Source organism: Clupea harengus, chromosome 7, assembly GCF_900700415.2.
Source record: "Clupea harengus chromosome 7, Ch_v2.0.2, whole genome shotgun sequence".
NCBI classification, from domain to species: Eukaryota; Metazoa; Chordata; class Actinopteri; order Clupeiformes; family Clupeidae; genus Clupea; species Clupea harengus.
In genome coordinates this window covers 28,877,064-28,897,063 of record NC_045158.1, presented here as the reverse complement: position 1 = coordinate 28,897,063, position 20,000 = coordinate 28,877,064, and the positions used below count along the sequence as shown (strand labels likewise).

Below are 20,000 nucleotides of genomic sequence, written 5' to 3'. Positions count from 1 at the left end.
GAGTTTAAATGAAGTGTGTGTGTGTGTGTGTGTGTGTGTGTGTGTGTGTGTGTGTGTGTGTGCGTGTGTGTGTGCTGATGAGGAGAACTGAGTTTAAATGAAGTGTGTGTGTGTGTGTGTGTGTGTGTGTGTGTGTGCTGATGAGGAGAACTGAGTTTAAATGAAGTGTGTGTGTGTGTGTGTGTGTGTGCTGATGAGAACTGAGTTTAAATGAAGTGTGTGTGTGTGTGTGCTGATGAGGAGAACTGAGTTTAAATGAAGTGTGTGTGTGTGTGTGTGTGTGTGTGTGCTGATGAGAACTGAGTTTAAATGAAGTGTGTGTGTGTGTGTGTGTGTGTGTGTGTGTGTGTGTGTGTGTGTGTGTGTGTGTGTGTGTGTGTGTGTGTGCTGATGAGGAGAACTGAGTTTAAATGAAGTGTGTGTGTGTGTGTGTGTGTGTGTGTGTGTGTGCTGATGAGGAGAACTGAGTTTAAATGAAGTGTGTGTGTGTGTGTGTGTGTGTGTGTGTGTGTGTGTGTGTGTGTGTGTGTGTGTGCTGATGAGGAGAACTGAGTTTAAATGAAGTGTGTGTGTGTGTGTGTGTGTGTGTGTGTGTGTGTGTGTGTGTGTGTGTGTGTGCTGATGAGGAGAACTGAGTTTAAATGAAGTGTGTGTGTGTGTGTGTGTGTGTGTGTGTGTGTGTGTGTGCTGATGAGAACTGAGTTTAAATGAAGTGTGTGTGTGTGTGTGTGTGTGTGTGTGTGTGTGTGTGAGAGAGAGTGTGTGTGTGTGTGTGTGTGTGCTGATGAGGAGAACTGAGTTTAAATGAAGTGTGTGTGTGTGTGTGTGTGTGTGTGTGTGTGTGTGTGTGTGTGTGTGTGTGCTGATGAGGAGAACTGAGTTTAAATGAAGTGTGTGTGATTGATGTGAGGGGGGTGTGGCAAATTTGTTACATCTCCTCCCGCACTTCCGTTTAGAACGCCATTTTAGGAAAATGGAAAAAGACACTGGAAAAGACACTGTTTCCTCTACCCATGACCTATAACAGCCATAATGAAATGTTGAACTGCTTAAACATGTAGGACCATGTGATTGCTACTGAAACTTGACTTGTGATTTAGAATAAAGTAAACTGTATAAAATGTGTTGGTGTCAAACTCACATTGTAGGAAATCCTCTCTGGTTGTAGGTTCAGGAGGCAACATAGCCTGGACTTTAGTCACTATTGAGAGAGAAAGAATCATATTAGAAACAACACTGTGGTGGAAATGTCAACGTTACATCAACCTTCTGTTTTTATGATGGCAGTAAATTTGTGTTCTGTTGTTGAGGGACATTATGAGTGTCCAGCTTCTTCAACCTTAAAGACCCTCTTAAGACAAGTAAACATGGAGACACCTGCAGAGTATCTCAGCTTCACTGACATACAAAGGATATGTTACAAATATGTGACATTGAGAAATACAGGTTCCTGAAGTTCACCATGACATTTAGCGTATTAGTACATTCCAGAGGGAAAGTATAGTAAGTCAGATTAACCTGATGCAGATATCTTCATGACTTCCTCCTTGCAGAAATTCTCCAGCTGCATCTTTAGTGATGAGACAGATTTCTTCACAGCCTCAAAAGAGAGGCCTTGGTTCACAGAGATGCAGGATAAGTCTTTAGACTCAGGTGTCTCACTGACTGACTGGAAAGTCTAAATAAAGAAACACAGAGATAGAGAGAAAGAGAGAGAGGAGGAAGAGATGACAGAGAGAGAATAGCTTCATTCTCAAAATAAAGCATCCACGTATAAATAAATTGTAAGATTAAATGTACAATCTGTATTTAATGACAAGTAAATTCCGTTGATACAGTTGAAATGGAAACTTTTTTGTTAACTGTAAATAAAAGCTTCAACTATTACAGTGCACACGAGACTCTTAAGTTAGATATGTCTCTGTCATCTCTTTACTACTGTACATCCCACTTATTACTGTAATAACTGTATTAATCGTACTTACACCTTACAATACTTCTTAAACATTGACTAATACCTCATTCACTTCCTTTCATTTCACTTATTACCACCACTAATACTTACACCTGCACTTTTTATATACTTATCATATCTACACTTCCTACCTCCAACTGCTGCTAGTCCCAATTCTGTTCATATCACATATCTATTTCTTCTGTACATATATATTTATTTATTCACTTACTCCACTTTACATATTCACATACTCTGCACTTTTTTGCTATTTTGCACTTCTGGTTGGATGCTAAACTGCATTTCGTTGTCTCAGTACTTGTTACTCTGTGCAATGACAATAAAGTTGAATCTAAAATCCTCTAATGTTTGAGATTGAGATGTGAAACTATGTGTCTAATATAGGGTGGGTGTATGTTGCCGCCAGAGGTAAGCAATCTGTTGCGAAGAAGATGCAAGGTCCCTCCCAGTACATCTGAGAATGCCAGCTTCCTTGGGTCAAGAAAAACCCAATGGAAAACTGGACACCAACACACCGGGCTTTGGCGTACGGATTGGCTAGACCTGAATGACCTCTGTAACCGCACTAACATTCAGTTGCAGTGGAAGAGCACATCAGGACAGCCAGTAGAGCTTAATGATGACATCATCACGGACCCAACGACGACGGCAGAGGCAACCATCACCCCTGGACGACAGCATTCACCACCTCAACACAAAGAACACCAGAGGGACAATACACAACTTTTTCCGATTGCGCATGATTCAAAATTGGACAGGGCTACGCCTACAAGGAAGACTGGCCTGCCTGCCGTGCGCTGATCACAGCGTATCTCATTCTGCACTGCGGAACACAGCACTACATGACGACATACACAAGTTTATAATAAAAGCTCGTCTTCAGGTATTAGCAACAAAAGCCAACTTAGAAACATGGTTCCCATCCAAGCATGAGCCGTTCTGTCTGCTCCACCACGACCAACAGAGGGAATCCATCGCGCATATCCTCAACGGCTGCCCTGCCTACAAAGGACTATATATCGCTGGCCATGAAGAAGCTCCGCGATAACACCAACTTCACAACCATCCATACCAACGAGTCAGTTTAAAACATACTGGTTCTCCATTCCCCATGATCAGCGGAACGCAATGAAAACTGCCATTAAGCACATCCCAAAAACACCAGACCTTGTGTCAATTGATGAAAAGAACAAAGCGATCACAATCATTGAAATTGGTTGCTCTTATGACGCTTACATGGACACCTGCTATGCATTCAAACTGTTAAAATGTGTGTGTGTGTGTGTGTGTGTGTGTGTGTGTGTGTGAGTGTGTGTGAGAGTGAGAGTGTGTGTGAGAGTGAGAGTGAGTGTGTGTGTGTGTGTGCACTGCTCTCTCAAGCTGGCTACCTGCTAGCGAGGGTAAGCCATGTGGTGATTCCTTCAGTTGAAGTTTTTTGGTTGATGTTATGAATCCCAAACGACCCAACACAAATGGTTGTCCAAATGCCACTGGTTTGCCTTGACCTACATGTGGCCTGACCAAAGAGGCCGAGTGGCAGGCACCTGTGCACCTCAAGTGCCTCCAAACAAACTGTGAGCCATGATGTCAGGGCAGATGTGCTTTTATCAATTAACCACAGGTAGTGACATCACTCAAGCCCCGCCTGTCAGTCAGTGTTCTTCCTACCATGTGACCTAACCTGTCCTAACAATTGCCATAATGATTTTGAGCAGTTTTCTAAAGAATGAAAATGTCTTTGTCATGCTAAAATATTTTGAGTGATAACTACAGAAAATGTCTTTACACACGGTAACTGCATGGGGTAAGGTATCTGTTCAAATGCTGTGGACTGTGTTACAATAAGAAGAAAAATAGTCTGGAAATGTACAGACCCTTGAAGGAAATTCAACAATATCTAAATTGAATTCAAATTTCCTCCTAGGAATATATTCAACATAAATCAGGGCCCTCAAATATTCTGTGCACTAACAATCCATCATCAACACTTACCTTGAGGAAATGGATGTGATCCTCTGTGTGTGAAAGCTGCTCCAGCTCAGCATCTCTCCTCTTCAGCTCAGCAATCTCCTCCTCCAGTCGCTTCAAGAGGTCTTCAGCCCGACTCACCTCAGCCTTCTCCTGATCTCTGATCAGCTCTTTCACCTCAGAGCACCTTCTCTCAATGGAGCGGATCATCTCAGTAAAGATCCTCTCACTGTCCTCCACTGCTGTCTGTGGCAGAGCTCTGTTAGGAGACACACAAAGAGGAGGGGGGACAGGAGACACACAGAGGTAAGTGAAGGAGCAAACTCACTTGTGGTGTGACTGGCTCCTCTTGATCAAATGACCAAGGGCAAATCCTGCCAAACCATGTCTTTCTGTGAGGGTCTGTATCATGTAGAGATGGCAGCATAACGGTGATAACACAATAACAAGTGTTTACTGAGCCAGCTGTTGTCTTATGTGGTCAGTTCTCACCTTGAGAGTCTCCACAGCCTTCCTCAGCTCCTGCAGCTCCTTCTCTCTCTCCTGGATTCTCTGCTGGAATCTCCTCTGGGTCTGCCCCAACTGCCTCTGTTTAAAAAAAAAAAAGAAAAACAGCCTCTTTTCACCATATTATCGGTGGATTGTTTACAACAATGATGATCAAACATCACACATGACAACTGAACATTTATAAGCAAAAACCTTTAAGTACATTTAAGTCTTTTCAAGAGATTTAATGACACATTGAAGCAGTCGCTATCATCTTCATGTGAAATTCAGGATGAAGCCATGAGCTAAGTTTAAGAGGAGCACTGAAATTAAACAGCAAACAATGCTTGCGGCATAGCTGTCTCACAACCTTTAGAACAGAACAGAACATTATTTTACGAGGTAAAAATATGTCCACTTTGATAACGACAGGTTAATGTTTCACAGTTTTTACACTCTAAACACTGGACCTTGCACCTGATAATCATTTCCTGATTCCTCCTTTCTCTAACGGGCAAAGTCATTGCGGAAACAGACAGACTTAAAGACTGGTGAGATAGTTATAGTATTACATTCACAGTTAGTACGTATAAGAGCCCTCATAGAAATGTTGGACACACATGTAGCTCCAGTACTGACCTGTTTGTGTGTCCGTTCTGCTGCAGCAGTGACTGTGTCATGGCCTTTGTGTTTGTCCATCGTGCACAGATAGCAGATACAACTCTGATCGGTTCGACAAAATATTTCAAAAACCTTCTTATGACGAGAGCAGATCCTCTCCTGTAGCTGGCCTGTGGCATCAATCACTGAGTGTTTTCTTCCTGGGTTCAGGTCATTGTGAGCTTTGAAGTGAGTTCCGCAGTAAGACAACAGACAATCCAGACAGGACTTCACAGCTTTGAGTTTTGTCCCAGTGCAGACGTCACACTCCACATCTCCAGGTCTGGCATAACAGTGAGCAGGAACATCAGTTTGGATTCTGGTCTTCCTAAACTCCTCCACCATTTCAGCAATCAGAATGTTTCTACCGAGAACAGGTCTTGGTCTAAATGTCTGTCTGCACTGGGGGCAGCTGTAGATGCCTTTACCATCTTCCTGATCCCAGCAACCTTTAATACAGCCCAGACAATAAGTGTGTCCACATGGAACGGTAACTGGATCCTTCATTAGATCCAGACAAACTGAACAAGTGAAAGAATCCTGTCTTTGGGTCGAAGATTCCGCCATTTCTCCCAGCCACGATCACACACAGGGAGATAACAGTGTGAGAGTTCAGTTTCTGTGTCATGTGTTTTATTCAAGAGGAGGAGTGGCAGAGATGTTGTTGCCACACTGTTGGGGAGGAGTCAGTCAAATGATTTGATAATGTATGTCTATGTGTGTGTGTGTGAGAGAAAGACTCTAACTTATAACTCTAACTTTGAGGAGGAGTCAGTCAGATTAGGAGTGTGTGTGAGAGTGAGTGAGTGAGTGAGTGAGAGAGAGCGAGAGAGAAGGACAGAAGGAGATAGAGAGAGAAGGAGAGAGGGCAAGAGAGGTAGAAGGGAAGTATTTGACTTTCTCATCTTAAGCCACGTCCCCGTTCTATGATGCGTTGCTGACTAAACCTGTGGAAACATGCATGTCTTGCCGCTCCCCTCAAAAACTCCTCCTATTCTTTGCCAAAACAGAGACAGAAAGGTGTCAGTGAAAAGTACTGACTGAAAAAGACTATCAGAGTTTTGCAAAGATGTCACTGAAAAAAGTAATAAAATAATAAAATCTGTGCTCTGTGCTCAAAGTTAGCTAGCATCAATGTTTTGGGCTGTATTGGTAATTGGATGTTAGGTCTAAAGCCTCATCTTGGAATTGTTTGTATACATCTCCTCATTTTTAATTTCAAAATGGAAAATTCCGGCACTTCAGAAAAGCTTGCACAAAAACCTCTGAAAACACTTGAAGGTCATTTGTAAAATACTTGAAACTGTTATTCAACTGTGCTATACACATGTTTATGTGCACCCAATGGTTTGGCTTGGCTTGGCTTGGCTTGGCTTGGTTTGGCTTGGTTTCGGCCTGGTTGAAAGCCTCTGGGGAGTCGGTTTAGCTTGGACAGCTCCCCACTGAGCTGAATAGGTGGCAAGAACTGCCTTATATATTCCTAAATTTCCCTCGGGATTAATAAAGTATCCATCTATCTATCATCTATCTAGTCACTACATTTCCCTCGGGATTAATAAAGTATCCATCTATCTATCATCTATCTAGTCACTACATTTCCCTCGGGATTAATAAAGTATCCATCTATCTATCATCTATCTAGTCACTACATTTCCATTTCCATTCATGTTTAGTCATTTAGCAGACGCTTTAATCCAAAGAGACGTGCTAAGGAGGGAATTCACCACAGAAATACGGCACATATATATTTGTGTTCAATATTCCTGCCTGTTCCTGCACCACAGGCACTGCACTGCGTATGTTAGTTCTTGATAATACCAGAATAGATACAATAGATACCGGTAATAGATAATAGATAAAGGAACAAACAGTAGTTCAACTTTGGCCTTCTGGTGCGAGTGACGTTTTTGAACACACGTAATGAGTATAGCAGTGAAGAGAGGACATTTTGTGGAAAACAAATCATTTTATTATGACATAAAATGCAATGCTTCTCACTAACATAGCTACTGAAATGCCATCAAGCTTAGTTTTGCTCATTGCTAAATCCACACTAGCTCTCCAGACTAGCTGCTACTGGCTGAGGCCCTTTGGCACAGATCCACTTTAGTAGTTGTGTGCAGGTGAGGTCATTCCAGCTCTTCAGTGGGTTCACGGTGGGATAGGTGGCCACACAGTCCTCATAGCCATCGCCATCATAGGGCTCTCCGTCAATCCAGTACCTGAAACCAACGCCAAACACACAAACCAAAAAGTCTTCTCCAGAATTTCTAAACCAGTAACGCAAATGTTTAAAATGATGTCATAATACATTTATTGTCCCCAAACACCGATCAGTTTTATTATTGTTGTATTATTGTTCAGAAGTAGTAGTTGCAGTAGTAATAGTAGAAGTAGACTTAGTATACTGTTATTTCATGCTAATTACTTTCTGGAAGGCAAAGACCCAGTTGTCCATTTGTATGTTCCTTGATGTCTTGATCACTCAGTCCAATCCAGTATCCAGATCTGTAGCTAAAGTCTTCATCTTGCAGGCCCCGCAGAACCCCTACAATAAATGTCTGCAAACACACACACACACACGCACACACGCACACACACACACACACACACACACACACACACACACACACACACACAGAGATTTGAGCTCTGGTATGACATTCATAATAACACGTGTTATTGTAGTATCTGAAAAAACAAAAGTCAAAAGTCAGTAGTAATATCAAAAAAAAAATGACTACATTATGTCACATCACGGCTTGTCAAGTCCTTTCTGATGTGGGAACACATTTTTTCCAGATCAGGGTCAGATTTCTGACCTTTTACTTATTTACTCATCCATTCAAAAACAGCTTGGGGGCCTTTTTAGAGCCTTAGAGCCTGAGTCTCTCTGCTCCCCCCCCCCCCCCGGCCTCAGGCAGATGGGTACCCCCTTTTGAGCTGGGTTCTGCTCAGGGTTTCCTCCTCTCCACTGCCACCTAAGTGCTTACATGACACCTTGATACAGTGGCTTTGTTCATTCTCAGTTGACAAAGTTTGTAGGCGCTTTTACAAAATATATAAAATAGACTTGAAATGGCATTGCATAGATGTGTGCCAGTTTAGGGCCAGATCTGACGGCCGTTAGGGTCGGGTAAAACTGTATCACCAACAAAACTAAAAACATCACACATCTTGTGGGAAGGGGAGGGGAGATTTCTGTGAAACTTGCCCCAATGCATGCAGTGCAGCGGCTATGTGGCAACAGAGGAGCGTTCAGTGCTGTTTGTTCAAGGCTGGATGTTGGTTTCTTGAAAAAGCAAAGCTAAATAGGCTAACAGAGCTAGCACTGACCAGTGAGCTTCACCTCCTTTTTCCTCTTTGCTTCCACATGAGGTAAGAATGAGGAACGTCCAGGTGGGCTGCCACATTAACCTCAAAGACAAATAGCATATTTACAATTATCTAATGATTAAAAATGGTGAACTTCCCTAAATGGCTTCAAACAAGATTGACTCATCCTACTGATACATTGTTAAAATGTCCAAATTCAAATATAGTTGATCCTACCAGGTCAATACCAGTAGACAGCAATGTAATGTAAATAACACAGGACATTTGATCATATGATGTTCTTCTCAAAACAAAGCACAAACTTTAGGACACTAAATGAGAGATTATGTCAAAAAGCAATTAAATTCAAATTATTTGTTTACATACAGCTGCATTTGTGAACCCTGTCAATACCCGAGCTGCATACTGTTGAATTAAATTTACAGGAAAGGAAATATATAAACTTCATTTAGTCACTGACTGGACCAGATATGCACACACGCCACAGCAGCTGGTGGTGGGACGTGCCACACAGTGCGAGAGCTTCCTGGTGTGCCTGGCTTTGGACCCTGTGTCTCTCTGGTACAAGTCTGTCTTCATGACCTGGCTTTGGACCCTGCGTCCCTCTGGTACAAGTCTGTCTTCATGACCTGGCTTTGGACCCTGTGTCCCTCTGGTACAAGTCTGTCTTCATGACCTGGCTTTGGACCCTGTGTCCCCCTGGTACAAGTCTGTCTTCATGACCTGGCTTTGGACCCTGCGTCCCTCTGGTACAAGTCTGTCTTCATGATCTGGCTTTGGACCCTGCGTCCCTCTGGTACAAGTCTGTCTTCATGATCTCCTTCTTCGTCCCCCTGGCTCTGATCCTTGTCTGCTCGCTCCGCATCGTCTCTGAGCTCAGGCGCTGGCATCTTATTCGCTACGGCAACATCAAGAGGGGGTGGTGGTGTTCGTTGTCTGCTTCCTGCCCAGCAACGTGGCCCAGGTGCTGATCTGGGTGAGGATTGGGTCCCAGAGGACGTGTGAATCCGTGGAGGTAATACACATGCTCTTCTACACCACGCTGACCCTCACCTACCTCAACAGCATACTGGACCCTGTGCTCTACTACTTCTCCAGCCCCGCCCTCCAGCGGGTGTGCAGACAGCTGGTGAGACTCCAGAGCACAGAGGGGACGGTGGACACAGGGGAGGACGGGACTAAAGACAGCAGCTCCCAGGCTGACAGACAGGAGTGAGGGGTCTGAGCACAGAGGGGACGGTGGACACAGGGGAGGACGGGACTAAAGACAGCAGCTCCCAGGCTGACAGACAGGAGTGAGGGGTCTGAACACAGAGGGGACGGTGGACACAGGGGAGGACGGGACTAAAGACAGCCGCTCCCAGGCTGACAGACAGGAGTGAGGGGTCTGAGGCTCCTGCTGCTGCAGGTGGAGACAGACACATTTCACTCGTGCTGTCATGTAGTGCTTACTATTTTAAAGCTCCTTTAACAGGAATATTCAGCATCTATGAGTATGTGATTTACACAATGTACATTTGAATTTAGAAATACTGTATTTTTTTTTCATTTCTATTAATATAATATATAGAATTACTATTGAAATAACATATTTAAAACACATTAGGCCTATTTTGCATGCACAAAACATGTATTTAGGTATTATTATTGTTTATAAATGTAAAAATGTAAATGAAATAAATAGATTTTGAAGAAATGGCTTTTTGATTCAAGTTTAAAATCTACATGACACATATCAGACATGAAGAAGGTTCCATTAATTGGTAATTATTTTCAACATGTAACATTCTGAGGATATAGTATATTTAGAGTAGAGATGAGGACAGAACTTTTACAATCCATTCAAATTTCTGTGTTTTGGAATGCACCAATGGCAAGACAATGGTTTTCGATCAGGAACAGCGAATGTTGTCAACTGTTGATGTTGTTGATTAGTGACTCGTCGGCATGTACCACCTCCTGCCAATGGCATGTTCATCTTGTTACTGGGTGCCATTGGCATGTCCCTCCTTGTGCCAGTGGCATGTACTTCCTGATGCCACATGCTGATTAAAAAGTGAACCCCTTCTTACAGGCAGAGTAGTGTTGGTAGTCCATCCAATCATGTCATCTGGGATCAATAAAGTGATTGGAATGGCTTTTTCCACTGGCTTTTTTTTTTCATCAAAGCATTTCATTTATTCATTGCTATCGGGATGATAAAGGAATTTCAATACATTTAAAAAAAAATCACACACACACACATCAAGAAAAAGAGTACATTAGGGCACATTGAATGCCAGTCTATAACTCTTTATTCATCATTTTGCACCAGAAAGATTTTAAAACATATTGGTCTCATTACAATGGTATTAATAAAGAAACAGAGGAAGACATTTCATTGGGGGTCAATTGTTGGATGAATACAGTCTCATTAAGATTTACTGACATGGTACATATTATTGTGGTGGTTGTCATATAAAACCAGATATCAGAACGTGTATGCAATAACAGAGGGACTAAACACTTGGGAGAGTGAGGTTATGCAACACAGAGCTCATCAAAACCTTTCACACACAATGTCTTGGTTATGCAACACAGAGCTCATCAAAACCTTTCACACACAATGTCTTATTTCTGCTGTGGTGATACTGCATGTGATACAGCAGAGGTCTAGAGGTACATATATTGTAATAGCTGGGGTCCAGAGATGTGGGAATGGATTTAGTCTGTTGTTGTCCCTAAGATCAAATATTCTCAAACCTAGCCTTACGTGTGAGTAATGTGTTAAATTATGTGATGTGTGAGATGTTTGTGCTAACAGCATCTAGATATGTCAATCACAGCAGCTTCACTGATGATCCAGAACCATACAACCTAAACCCAGGGTGGAGAGTGTGAGTGAATGTGGTCTGGACACTGTGCAGGAGGGTCATTGTGTCAGAGATGCGGTAGAAGGCCAGAGTTCCTGCCCTGTGATCCACATACACTCCTATTCTGGAGCTGACCACTAGAGGGAGTTTAGTCTTTTTCTTATTGTGCCAGAAAATGGAGCCTATGCTGTAGAGGTTCAGACTCCAGGACTGATCATTAGCTCCAAACACACACTCATTACCCCCTTTCCTGCTGATGCTTTTATATGAGACTGATATAAAAACATCCCCACTCCACTCAACCTCCCAGTAGCAGCGTCCAGACACACCCTCTCTACACAGCACCTGAGGCCACCCATCAAATCTCTCTGGATGATCAGGATATGACTGGAGCTCATCTCTCAGCTCCACCCTCCTGTTCCCCTCAGACAGATGGAGGCGTCTGTGTGCTGTGTTTGGATCCAGTGTGAAGTGACAGGAGTCTGATGGAGGAGAAGACAGGACACACTTAGGTATTTATATGTGTTAGGTATAAACGTGCATGTATGAGTGCGTGTGTGTGTGTGTGTGTGTGTGTGTGTGTGTGTGTGTGTGTCAAGGTTATTATAGTTTTGCATTTTTCACTAGTTTTTATTTTTATTTCGTTTTGACTTTTTGTTTTCAATTTCAGTTTAGTTTTAATTAGTTTTTAAAGCGGGTTTGCTAGTTTAGTTTAGTTTTTATTTTTGGAAAATGCTTAGTTTGAGTTTAGTTTTTATTAGTTTCAGTATTAGTTTTAGTCTTTACCGCGTAATGCAACAGACCAAAGGGGGGGCCAGGGAAGCTTAATTTTTTGCTTGCAAAACAAAATGACCAAAATGAATAGTAGACAAGCTATAATAAATAATAAGTAATACAAACTCAACAAAACATATCATTTAAAAAAATGTAATCACTTTGGACAGATGAACAGTCATCCACAAAAGACAACTATGAAAGATGTGTGTCAGTCAGAATTTGCGCATGTCCTGTTCAAACAGAAAGGGGACAGTGAGACGGTGAGGCAGCATCTCAGATTGCGCAATCCCTGGCAAACTGGGTTGAGCGCATGCGTATAACCTATTTAGTCTTGCTGATCTGACGTAAAACCATGCCCGTATTAAGACTTCATGGTGCCCCTGGGCAACAGTGACTCTCTGGTGCCCCCCTACCCCCACCCCGCAGAACACAAACCATACCTATCCACAGGGGTGTATTGGTCCTTGAGTAGAAATAATTTCTAAGAAGTATTATTTCTGAGTATCTGTACTTTACTTGATTGTTTTTTTTATACATACTTTTTGCTTAATACTGCTCCACTACATTTTCCATACATTGATGTAACCTATGTAAGTAAAAATGCACTGGGAGCAAGTCAGTTATGAGAAAGTAACCGTACGACAGGGGGATGCTACCGTTTACCCCCCTGAAGTGCGGTTATTTTCCATAACTCACTTATCCCGCTTATATCACAGCTAACTTGCTAAAGTAATTAATGCATATGCTGTAAATTATGTTTAATGTGAACTTATGTTATTAGAAATCATAACTTAATACAGTACAGAACTATTGTTTTATCTTTTGATGACCTTAATAAAATATAATTACTAATCTCAACAGGTATATTATTCGTCTAAATCATAAGAAAGTTTATACTTTTACTTTTGGTACTTAAGTAGGATATGCAGACTTAAATCTGCTATAATCTACACAGAAAAGGAGAACATGAGCACATGTACAAAACAAATCAAGCTTTATTTATTTAATCGAACTCGCCCAAAAACAAGTCAGAAGCCTGCCAAGTAGCCTACGTCTTTCAACCAGTAGATGGCTAGCACTTTCTTAACAATGCATAGTATAGTAATCAATCTTCATTGCAATTATAGCACACCAAACAATTAAATCTGACATTACAAAAAGCAATCCAACGTTAGATGGATTCAGTTATCATTAAACCAACTCACAGCACCTCAAATAAGCATTGCAGTTCACAAAGCTTTCCAAAACTTAAATAGCTAACAAGAAGTGATGACGGCTATCAAAAACATCGGCGAGGTTATGCATTTAGTGACACACACGTACACAAGCGCAGTGAGTCTACTAACGAACTATCATTTCAGAACCATTGGGAGTAGACAGTACACACACTTTGCCTTCTGAAAAACACAGATGTACACTGTTCAAACCTTTGCAAGCGCAGCGAGTTTACTAACGAACTATTATTTCAGAAACAAGCTTTAGGACAGGTGGGGGGAGGGGGGATACTTGGGTGCCCTGCTTGCACAGACACAACGCAGACAGACTGCGACTCATTGTGGGACGGTAACGTGAGTGATTTTTTTGGTCACTGTTGTCCCAAATGTATGTACTGTATTATTGCAATTACATTTATTAATTTGTTTTTATTAATAAAAAATACATCGGTTGCTTGGTGCCCCTGGAGTCTTGGTGCCCTTGGTTGCCCAGTTGCCCATATGGTTAATCCGGCCAATGCGTAAAACCGCAGTGAAAAAGCAAAGGCAAACAGTACCTCTGCTTCAATGGAGTCCACCGGTCGGGTTTATGCTTGTTCTGCCGTAGCTCTTCTTCTTCACTTATATTTGACCTTGACTGCGAAAATGGAAGATTCTATAGCTAAGCTAAAACATTTCTCAAAACTGAACTTTCAATCACAACGTGAAGTGATCAATAATGGGAGACCAATGCCCTAGCTAAAAGGTATGCTTCAAACAACGGGAGAGAAGATAACTCGATCGACAGCTCACATTCAAAGCCAAATTGCTTTGAAAATATTTGGAACCTCAAGAATAGATTTGGTTTTGGACGTACAGCGGGGACTAAATAGTAGCAAGGGGGAGGGGTTCTCACCCCTCATTCGCTACCATTACATTGATATCAGAGAAAGCTCCGTTGATTTCCCATTATTTCTCTTAGGATCTCTTTGGTGAGCTGATTTTGAGAAATTAAACTTAAATTGCAGCTAAAGTTGTGTTTCCTGGTTGCTGTTATCTAGTTGCTACGCTAGCTAACTAAGGACACTTAACCTTAAACGATTTAAATGGAAGAGTTCAGTTTGCATGAAGTGATAGCTAGTTATCTAGCTGATGTTATAGTCTCCTCGATTTAACTCTTAGAATTGTAATGGGAAAAGGTAGAAACCCTCAGGGTGCCTGACTGCAAGTTTCTATGAAAGAGTTCATATTCACGAGTGCATATTCACACGAGTTCATCAAAAGCTAGCAGCTGTAGCAACCTTACCTAGCTGTGTGTAAAGAATGCTGATATGAAAAACAACCAGTAGTCAATGTGCAAGCTGCCAATTTAATGCTGATTTAAGATACTGTATTGGGTTTATATATTTGTAAAGCTGACTCTGAAAGAGTCAGTGCCTCACCAGCCACGAACTTCACCGCACATTACTGTTCCAAGTAATCCCAAATAGGACTCTGTCGCTCTCTCCCGACTTTTGCCGCCATGATACCAGGCGAGGGGCGTGTACTAAAAGTGGTACAGTGGAAGATAGACTTGACTAGGACTATGTATGAAATATATTGACATCTTTGAAATACATTGACAAAGACGAAAACTAAAGACATTTTCTCTATAATTCTATTTCATTTTAGTTAGTTTTGTAAAGACACAATACAGTTTCAGTTAGTTATCGTTTTTTTATAAAGCCTCGTTTTTATTTTTATTTCAGTTAACGAAAAAAAAAAAATCACACCTCGTTTTCGTTTTTTCGTTAGTTTTCGTTTACGATAATAACCTTGGTGTGTGTGTGGTTGTTGTTATTATTTTATATGATTCTTTGCGTGTGGGGAATGAGATTTATTTCTGTGATTTCTTCTGTGAGGGAATGTTTCACATATAAGTGAGATTTGTTTTTGTGTGTGATTCTGTACATGTTCGTGCAGGTGTACATGTGTGAATGTCTGTATTCAAAAGTGAGTATGGTTATGTCTGAGTGTGTGTGTGTGTGTTTGTGTGTGTGTGTGAGAGAAATACAGTGTGTGTGTTTGTCTGAAGGGAGTCCTTTGTATGAGTGAATGATTGGTGTTGAGTGTGTGTAAGTATTTTTTTTTTTTTTTCATTTGATTCCTTTGTGTGTGAGATCAGTCCTTCGTATATAGGAGTGTGAAAGTGTTCCAGTGTCTTTGTATGTGAAAGTCTGATGGTGTGGTTGGTTGTATGGTTGTATGGGTGTGTGAGAGAGACAGAGAAACAGAGAGGGAGAGAGAGAAAGAGAAATACAGAGAAATACAAATGCCTCTTTCCTCCTCTCCTAGTCTAGACTAATCTTCACTGTGGAATGCTGCTGTAGTCTCTCCATCTGATCTACTTGTAGAATCCCTCAGCCTACACCTACTCACCCCAACCACACTGTCATGCATTTTTGTTTTCATGTGAGATTCTCTACATGTTTGCATGGAGGTTTGTCTACATTTGTGTGTGTGTGTGTGTGTGTGTGTGTGTGTGTGTGTGTGTGTGTGTGTGTCTGTGTTTGTGTGACTCATTGATCTGATAGCTTTACAGATCACACATGCATAGGACAAGTGCATATCAGAATCAGAATAGTATTTATGGCCAAGTAGGTTTACACCTACCTGGAATTTGTTCTGATGTATAGGTGCATACAGTAAACATAAAAACATACAAACACAGTAAGTACTACACATAACATAAAACATAAAAACACAGTAAGTACTACACAAACACAATACGTACTACAATACAAAAAGCAGGGCAGGAGTGCAAAAGTGGATGTGCAATGTGCAGTGTTAGGCCAGGCAAAGTAGCGTTTTTCAAAAGACAAATTGTAAAATAATTTTTTGCAGCTTAGATCATTTCTATGAGGTGTCCAGAACAACATACTAAAAGTCCTAAGAAATCCTAGTTGAGGAAATATGTTAAATTCTCATCAATCCGAGATGTGTGCCAATAAGGCCAGGCAACATTACACCCCAATGGGGCTATTTTTTTCCTTTACTCCTATCAAAATGAAACTTTACACAATGAAACTACCCATGAAAAGTACATTTTTTTGTATTTCAAGTTTCTTTGAAAATTAATTTGAATATGCACATGAGCTCCACACTTATTCGCATAGGCAGAAACACCATTCATATGTATAACAAATACATCGGCCCATCGACAATTCCCGGAGACAGAGTACACATCAAATGCCGCCGCAGCTATTGTAAAGCAGAAAATATTGTACGTGATAATGTAATACCTTCTTTGCAACAAGTCAAACATATTCTCCGCTCAGAACAGAACTTCAATTTTCAAGAGCATTGCTTGTTCTGTGGACAACCAACTGTAATAGATAATAAAAATAAGCAGAGAGAGAAAATTGATATCTACCCAGTAAGAACAGGAGACTTCCAGGAAAGGATTGTGCAGGTTTACCACTTAAGGAACGTTGAATGGTCTGATACAGTTTTGGGGAGAATGTCATCTGTCCATGACCTTCATGCAGCCGATGCAATGTACCACAACATTTACAATGCTAACTTTGATGGCTACAAAGAAGAACCAATAATAAAAGACGCCACTCAACTGCGTCGGACAGGTGCTACTCCCGGTGTGACTGTACACTTCTCTGGTGACATGATCATCCAATCCAAAAAGGACCAGTTCCAGTTCCAGACCAGTTAACAATAAGGAAAACAAACAACGGTTCTTGGTTTATCTCAGTGCTAAACTTGAGAAGGCTGGGTGTATCACAGACCATGCAAAGCACGATACAGATGTGCTCATTGTCCAAACTGCCATTGCCTCTGCCAGAACAAAAGACACAGTCTTAGTAGATGATGACACAGACTTGTTAGTACTCTTGTTGCATCATGCTGATCTGAATGCACAGGAGCTGTTTCTGGCACCAGAACCAAAGAAAGCAACAAAAACAAGACGGATATGGTGCATAAAGCAGACGAGGGAGTTACTTGGTCCCAAGGTGTGTGACAATCTCCTCTTTATCCATGCCATTTTAGGCTGTGATTCTACGTCTCGTCTATTTGGCATGGGAAAGGGAATGGCACTGAAAAAAGTAAAGAATGACACTAGCTTTCTCGAACAAGCTAAGGTGTTCAGCCAGTCACAGGAAAATGTGGGAAAAGGCATCATCATTGCAGCAGATGAAAAAGCTCTAGTATCACTGTATGGGAGCGAAAAAGATGAATCACTGGATATGCTGAGATACAGGCGATTCTGTGATAAAGTAACTCAGAACTCATCTCCAGTGGAACCTCAAACTCTCCCTCCAACGTCAACAGCTGCAAAGTTCCATAGTCTTCGGGTCATTTACCAAATGATGGAGTGGAAAGGGGGAAGTGAACGTATGGTTCCAAAAGACTGGGGGTGGCATGTTTTGGATGGGAGATTTATGCCAATAATGACCGATCAGCCTGCGGCACCACCAGAAATACTAGATGCGGTCCGCTGTAGTTGCAAGAAAGACTGCAGCACAAAGAGATGCACATGCAAAAAACATGGACTCCCTTGCACTGCCATTTGCGGAGAATGTCGTGGTACTAGCTGCACAAACTCACAGTTGCCTGATTTATCAGATCAATATGACCCAGAGGGGAAGAATTAAGCAAAGAACAAACCAGGAACTGATATAGGGGGTGCCAGAACCAAGAGCCACAGACAAGGGGTCGAGGATCCAGGCTGGATTTAAAAAAAAAAAAACTTCAAAAAGAAAAACTAAAAAAACTAATATAAAATAAAAAACACCCAAAAAAGCCCTCCCCTGTTGTTGCTATCTTGTCGTGGTGGGGAGGCTTGTGTGCCTCCGTGACCCTGAAGACTATACCGGCGGGGGGTTATACCCCTGGCAGGTACTACCAAGCTCAAGTGTATAGCTCATTTGCATATTAAAATACATTTTCAAAGAAACTTGTAATACTAAAAATGTTACTTTTCATGAGTAGCTGCATTGTGTAAAGTTTCATTTTGATAGGAGTAAAGGAAAAAAATAGCCCCATTAGGGTGTAATGTTGCCTGGCCTTATTGGCACACATCTCGGATTGATGAGAATTTAACATATTTCCTCAACTAGGATTTCTTAGGACTTTTAGTATGTTGTTCTGGGCACCTCAAAGAAATAATCTAAGCAAAAAATTATTTTACAATTTATTCCACTTTTGGCTCCAAAAGGGGTTAGTTTGCCTGGACTATGTGCAATGTAGTGTGTGTTAACATAACACAGGCTTGAGGTGTGGGGGCGGGATGAGAGTCCACGTCGGGTGGCCTTGTTACTAAGGCCAACGGCAGCCGGGAAGAAGCTGGTTTTGTGGCGTGAGGTGGCGTGAGGTATTTTATATCAGCTGGATATCAATGGCAGTTAATTGTCCTAGTTTTTGGCAGTTCATGACTTCATGTTCCAAATGTGCCTAAGAGATGCACGCAGAAGAGTGTGTCTGGCCTGGTCTTTGGCCAAGACCTAAAAGGCCTTGCAGGGATTGTGCAGGAGTCAACTATGCTGACAGGAGTCATGTAGAATCCGTGCCTGCACCCCCCATTCTATACCAAGGGGAGACAGGTGGTGTAAGGGGAGACAGGTGGTGTGAGGGGAGGTGGTGGGTTGAGAGCGAGCGCCAAAGCAAGTGCTGCAGCTGATGAGGAGAACTGAGTTTAAATGAAGTGTGTGTGTGTGTGTGTGTGTGTGTGTGTGTGTTTGTGTGTGTGCTGATGAGGAGAACTGAGTTTAAATTAAGTGTGGGTGATTGAAGTGAAAGTAGCAAATTCGTTCTCCAAAAATCTCCTCCCGAACTTCCATTTAGAACGCCATTTTAGGAAAATGGAAAAAGACACTGGAAAAGAGACTGTTTCCTCTACACATGAACTATAATAGCCATAATGAAATGTTGAACTGCTTAAACATGTAGGACCATGTGATTGCTACTGAAACTTGACTTGGAATAAAGTAAACTGTATAAAATGTGTTTGTGTCAAACTCACATTGTAGGAAATCCACTCTGGTTGTAGGTTCAGGAAGCAACATAGCCTGGACTTCAGTCACTATTGAGAGAGAAAGAATCATATTAGAAACAACACTGACTGGTGTAAATGTCAACATTGCATCAACCTTCTGTTTTTATGATGGCAGTAAATGTGTGTTCTCTTGTTGATGGACATTATGAGTCTCCAGCTTCTTCAAAGACCCTCTTAAGACAAGTAAACATGGAGACACCTGTAGAGCATCTCAGCTTCACCGACATACAAAAGATAAGTTACAAATATGTGACATTGAGAAATACAGGTTTCTGAAGTTCATTACATTTAGCTTATTAGTACAATCCAGAGGGAAAGTATAGTTAGTCATTACATGTAAACATATGTGAGTAATGTGATTAACCTGATGCAGATATCTTCATGACTTCCTCCTTGCAGAAATTCTCCAGCTGTGTCTTTAGTGAGGAGACAGATTTCTTCACAGCCTCAAAAGAGAGGCCTTGCTTCACAGAGATGCAGGATAAGTCTTTAGACTCAGGCGTCTCACTGACCGACTGGAAAGTCTAAATAAAGAAACACAGAGATAGAGAGAAAGAGATAGAGAGGAAGAGAGAAAGAGAGACAGTGAGACAGAATAGCTAGATTCTAGAAAGCATCCACGTATAAGTAAGTTGTAAGTTTAAATACAGTTGATCGGGAAACTTTTTTGTTAATTATAACTAAAAGCTTCAACCATTACAGTG

At 41.6% G+C, this 20,000-nt stretch overlaps 1 protein-coding gene and 2 long non-coding RNA genes across 3 annotated transcripts in view; all 3 read right to left on the bottom strand.

The window, feature by feature from the left end:
- The window catches only part of LOC116221165 (tripartite motif-containing protein 16-like), a 9,858-nt gene extending 4,143 nt beyond the window's left edge, over nt 1-5,715 (bottom strand). The window contains exons 1-5 of the mRNA XM_031571069.2: nt 5,072-5,715; nt 4,441-4,531; nt 3,968-4,206; nt 1,519-1,678; nt 1,142-1,201 (exon numbers count right to left, since the gene is read on the bottom strand). Of these exons, the coding sequence (XP_031426929.1) occupies nt 1,142-1,201; nt 1,519-1,678; nt 3,968-4,206; nt 4,441-4,531; nt 5,072-5,659 (1,138 nt within the window). The 5' untranslated portion in view covers nt 5,660-5,715. The remainder of the gene's footprint in view (nt 1-1,141; nt 1,202-1,518; nt 1,679-3,967; nt 4,207-4,440; nt 4,532-5,071) is intronic.
- Nucleotides 5,716-7,038: 1,323 nt separating this feature from the next.
- Nucleotides 7,039-19,302, bottom strand: LOC122133044. Its single transcript, XR_006152509.1, has 2 exons — nt 19,264-19,302; nt 7,039-7,653 (listed from the first exon to the last, which is right to left on the bottom strand). It is a non-coding gene; the product is annotated as an uncharacterized LOC122133044 (long non-coding RNA).
- On the bottom strand, nt 10,686-11,120 carry LOC116221171. The gene is made up of 2 exons (XR_004164051.2): nt 11,022-11,120; nt 10,686-10,974 (listed from the first exon to the last, which is right to left on the bottom strand). It is a non-coding gene; the product is annotated as an uncharacterized LOC116221171 (long non-coding RNA).
- Nucleotides 19,303-20,000: the final 698 nt, after the last annotated feature.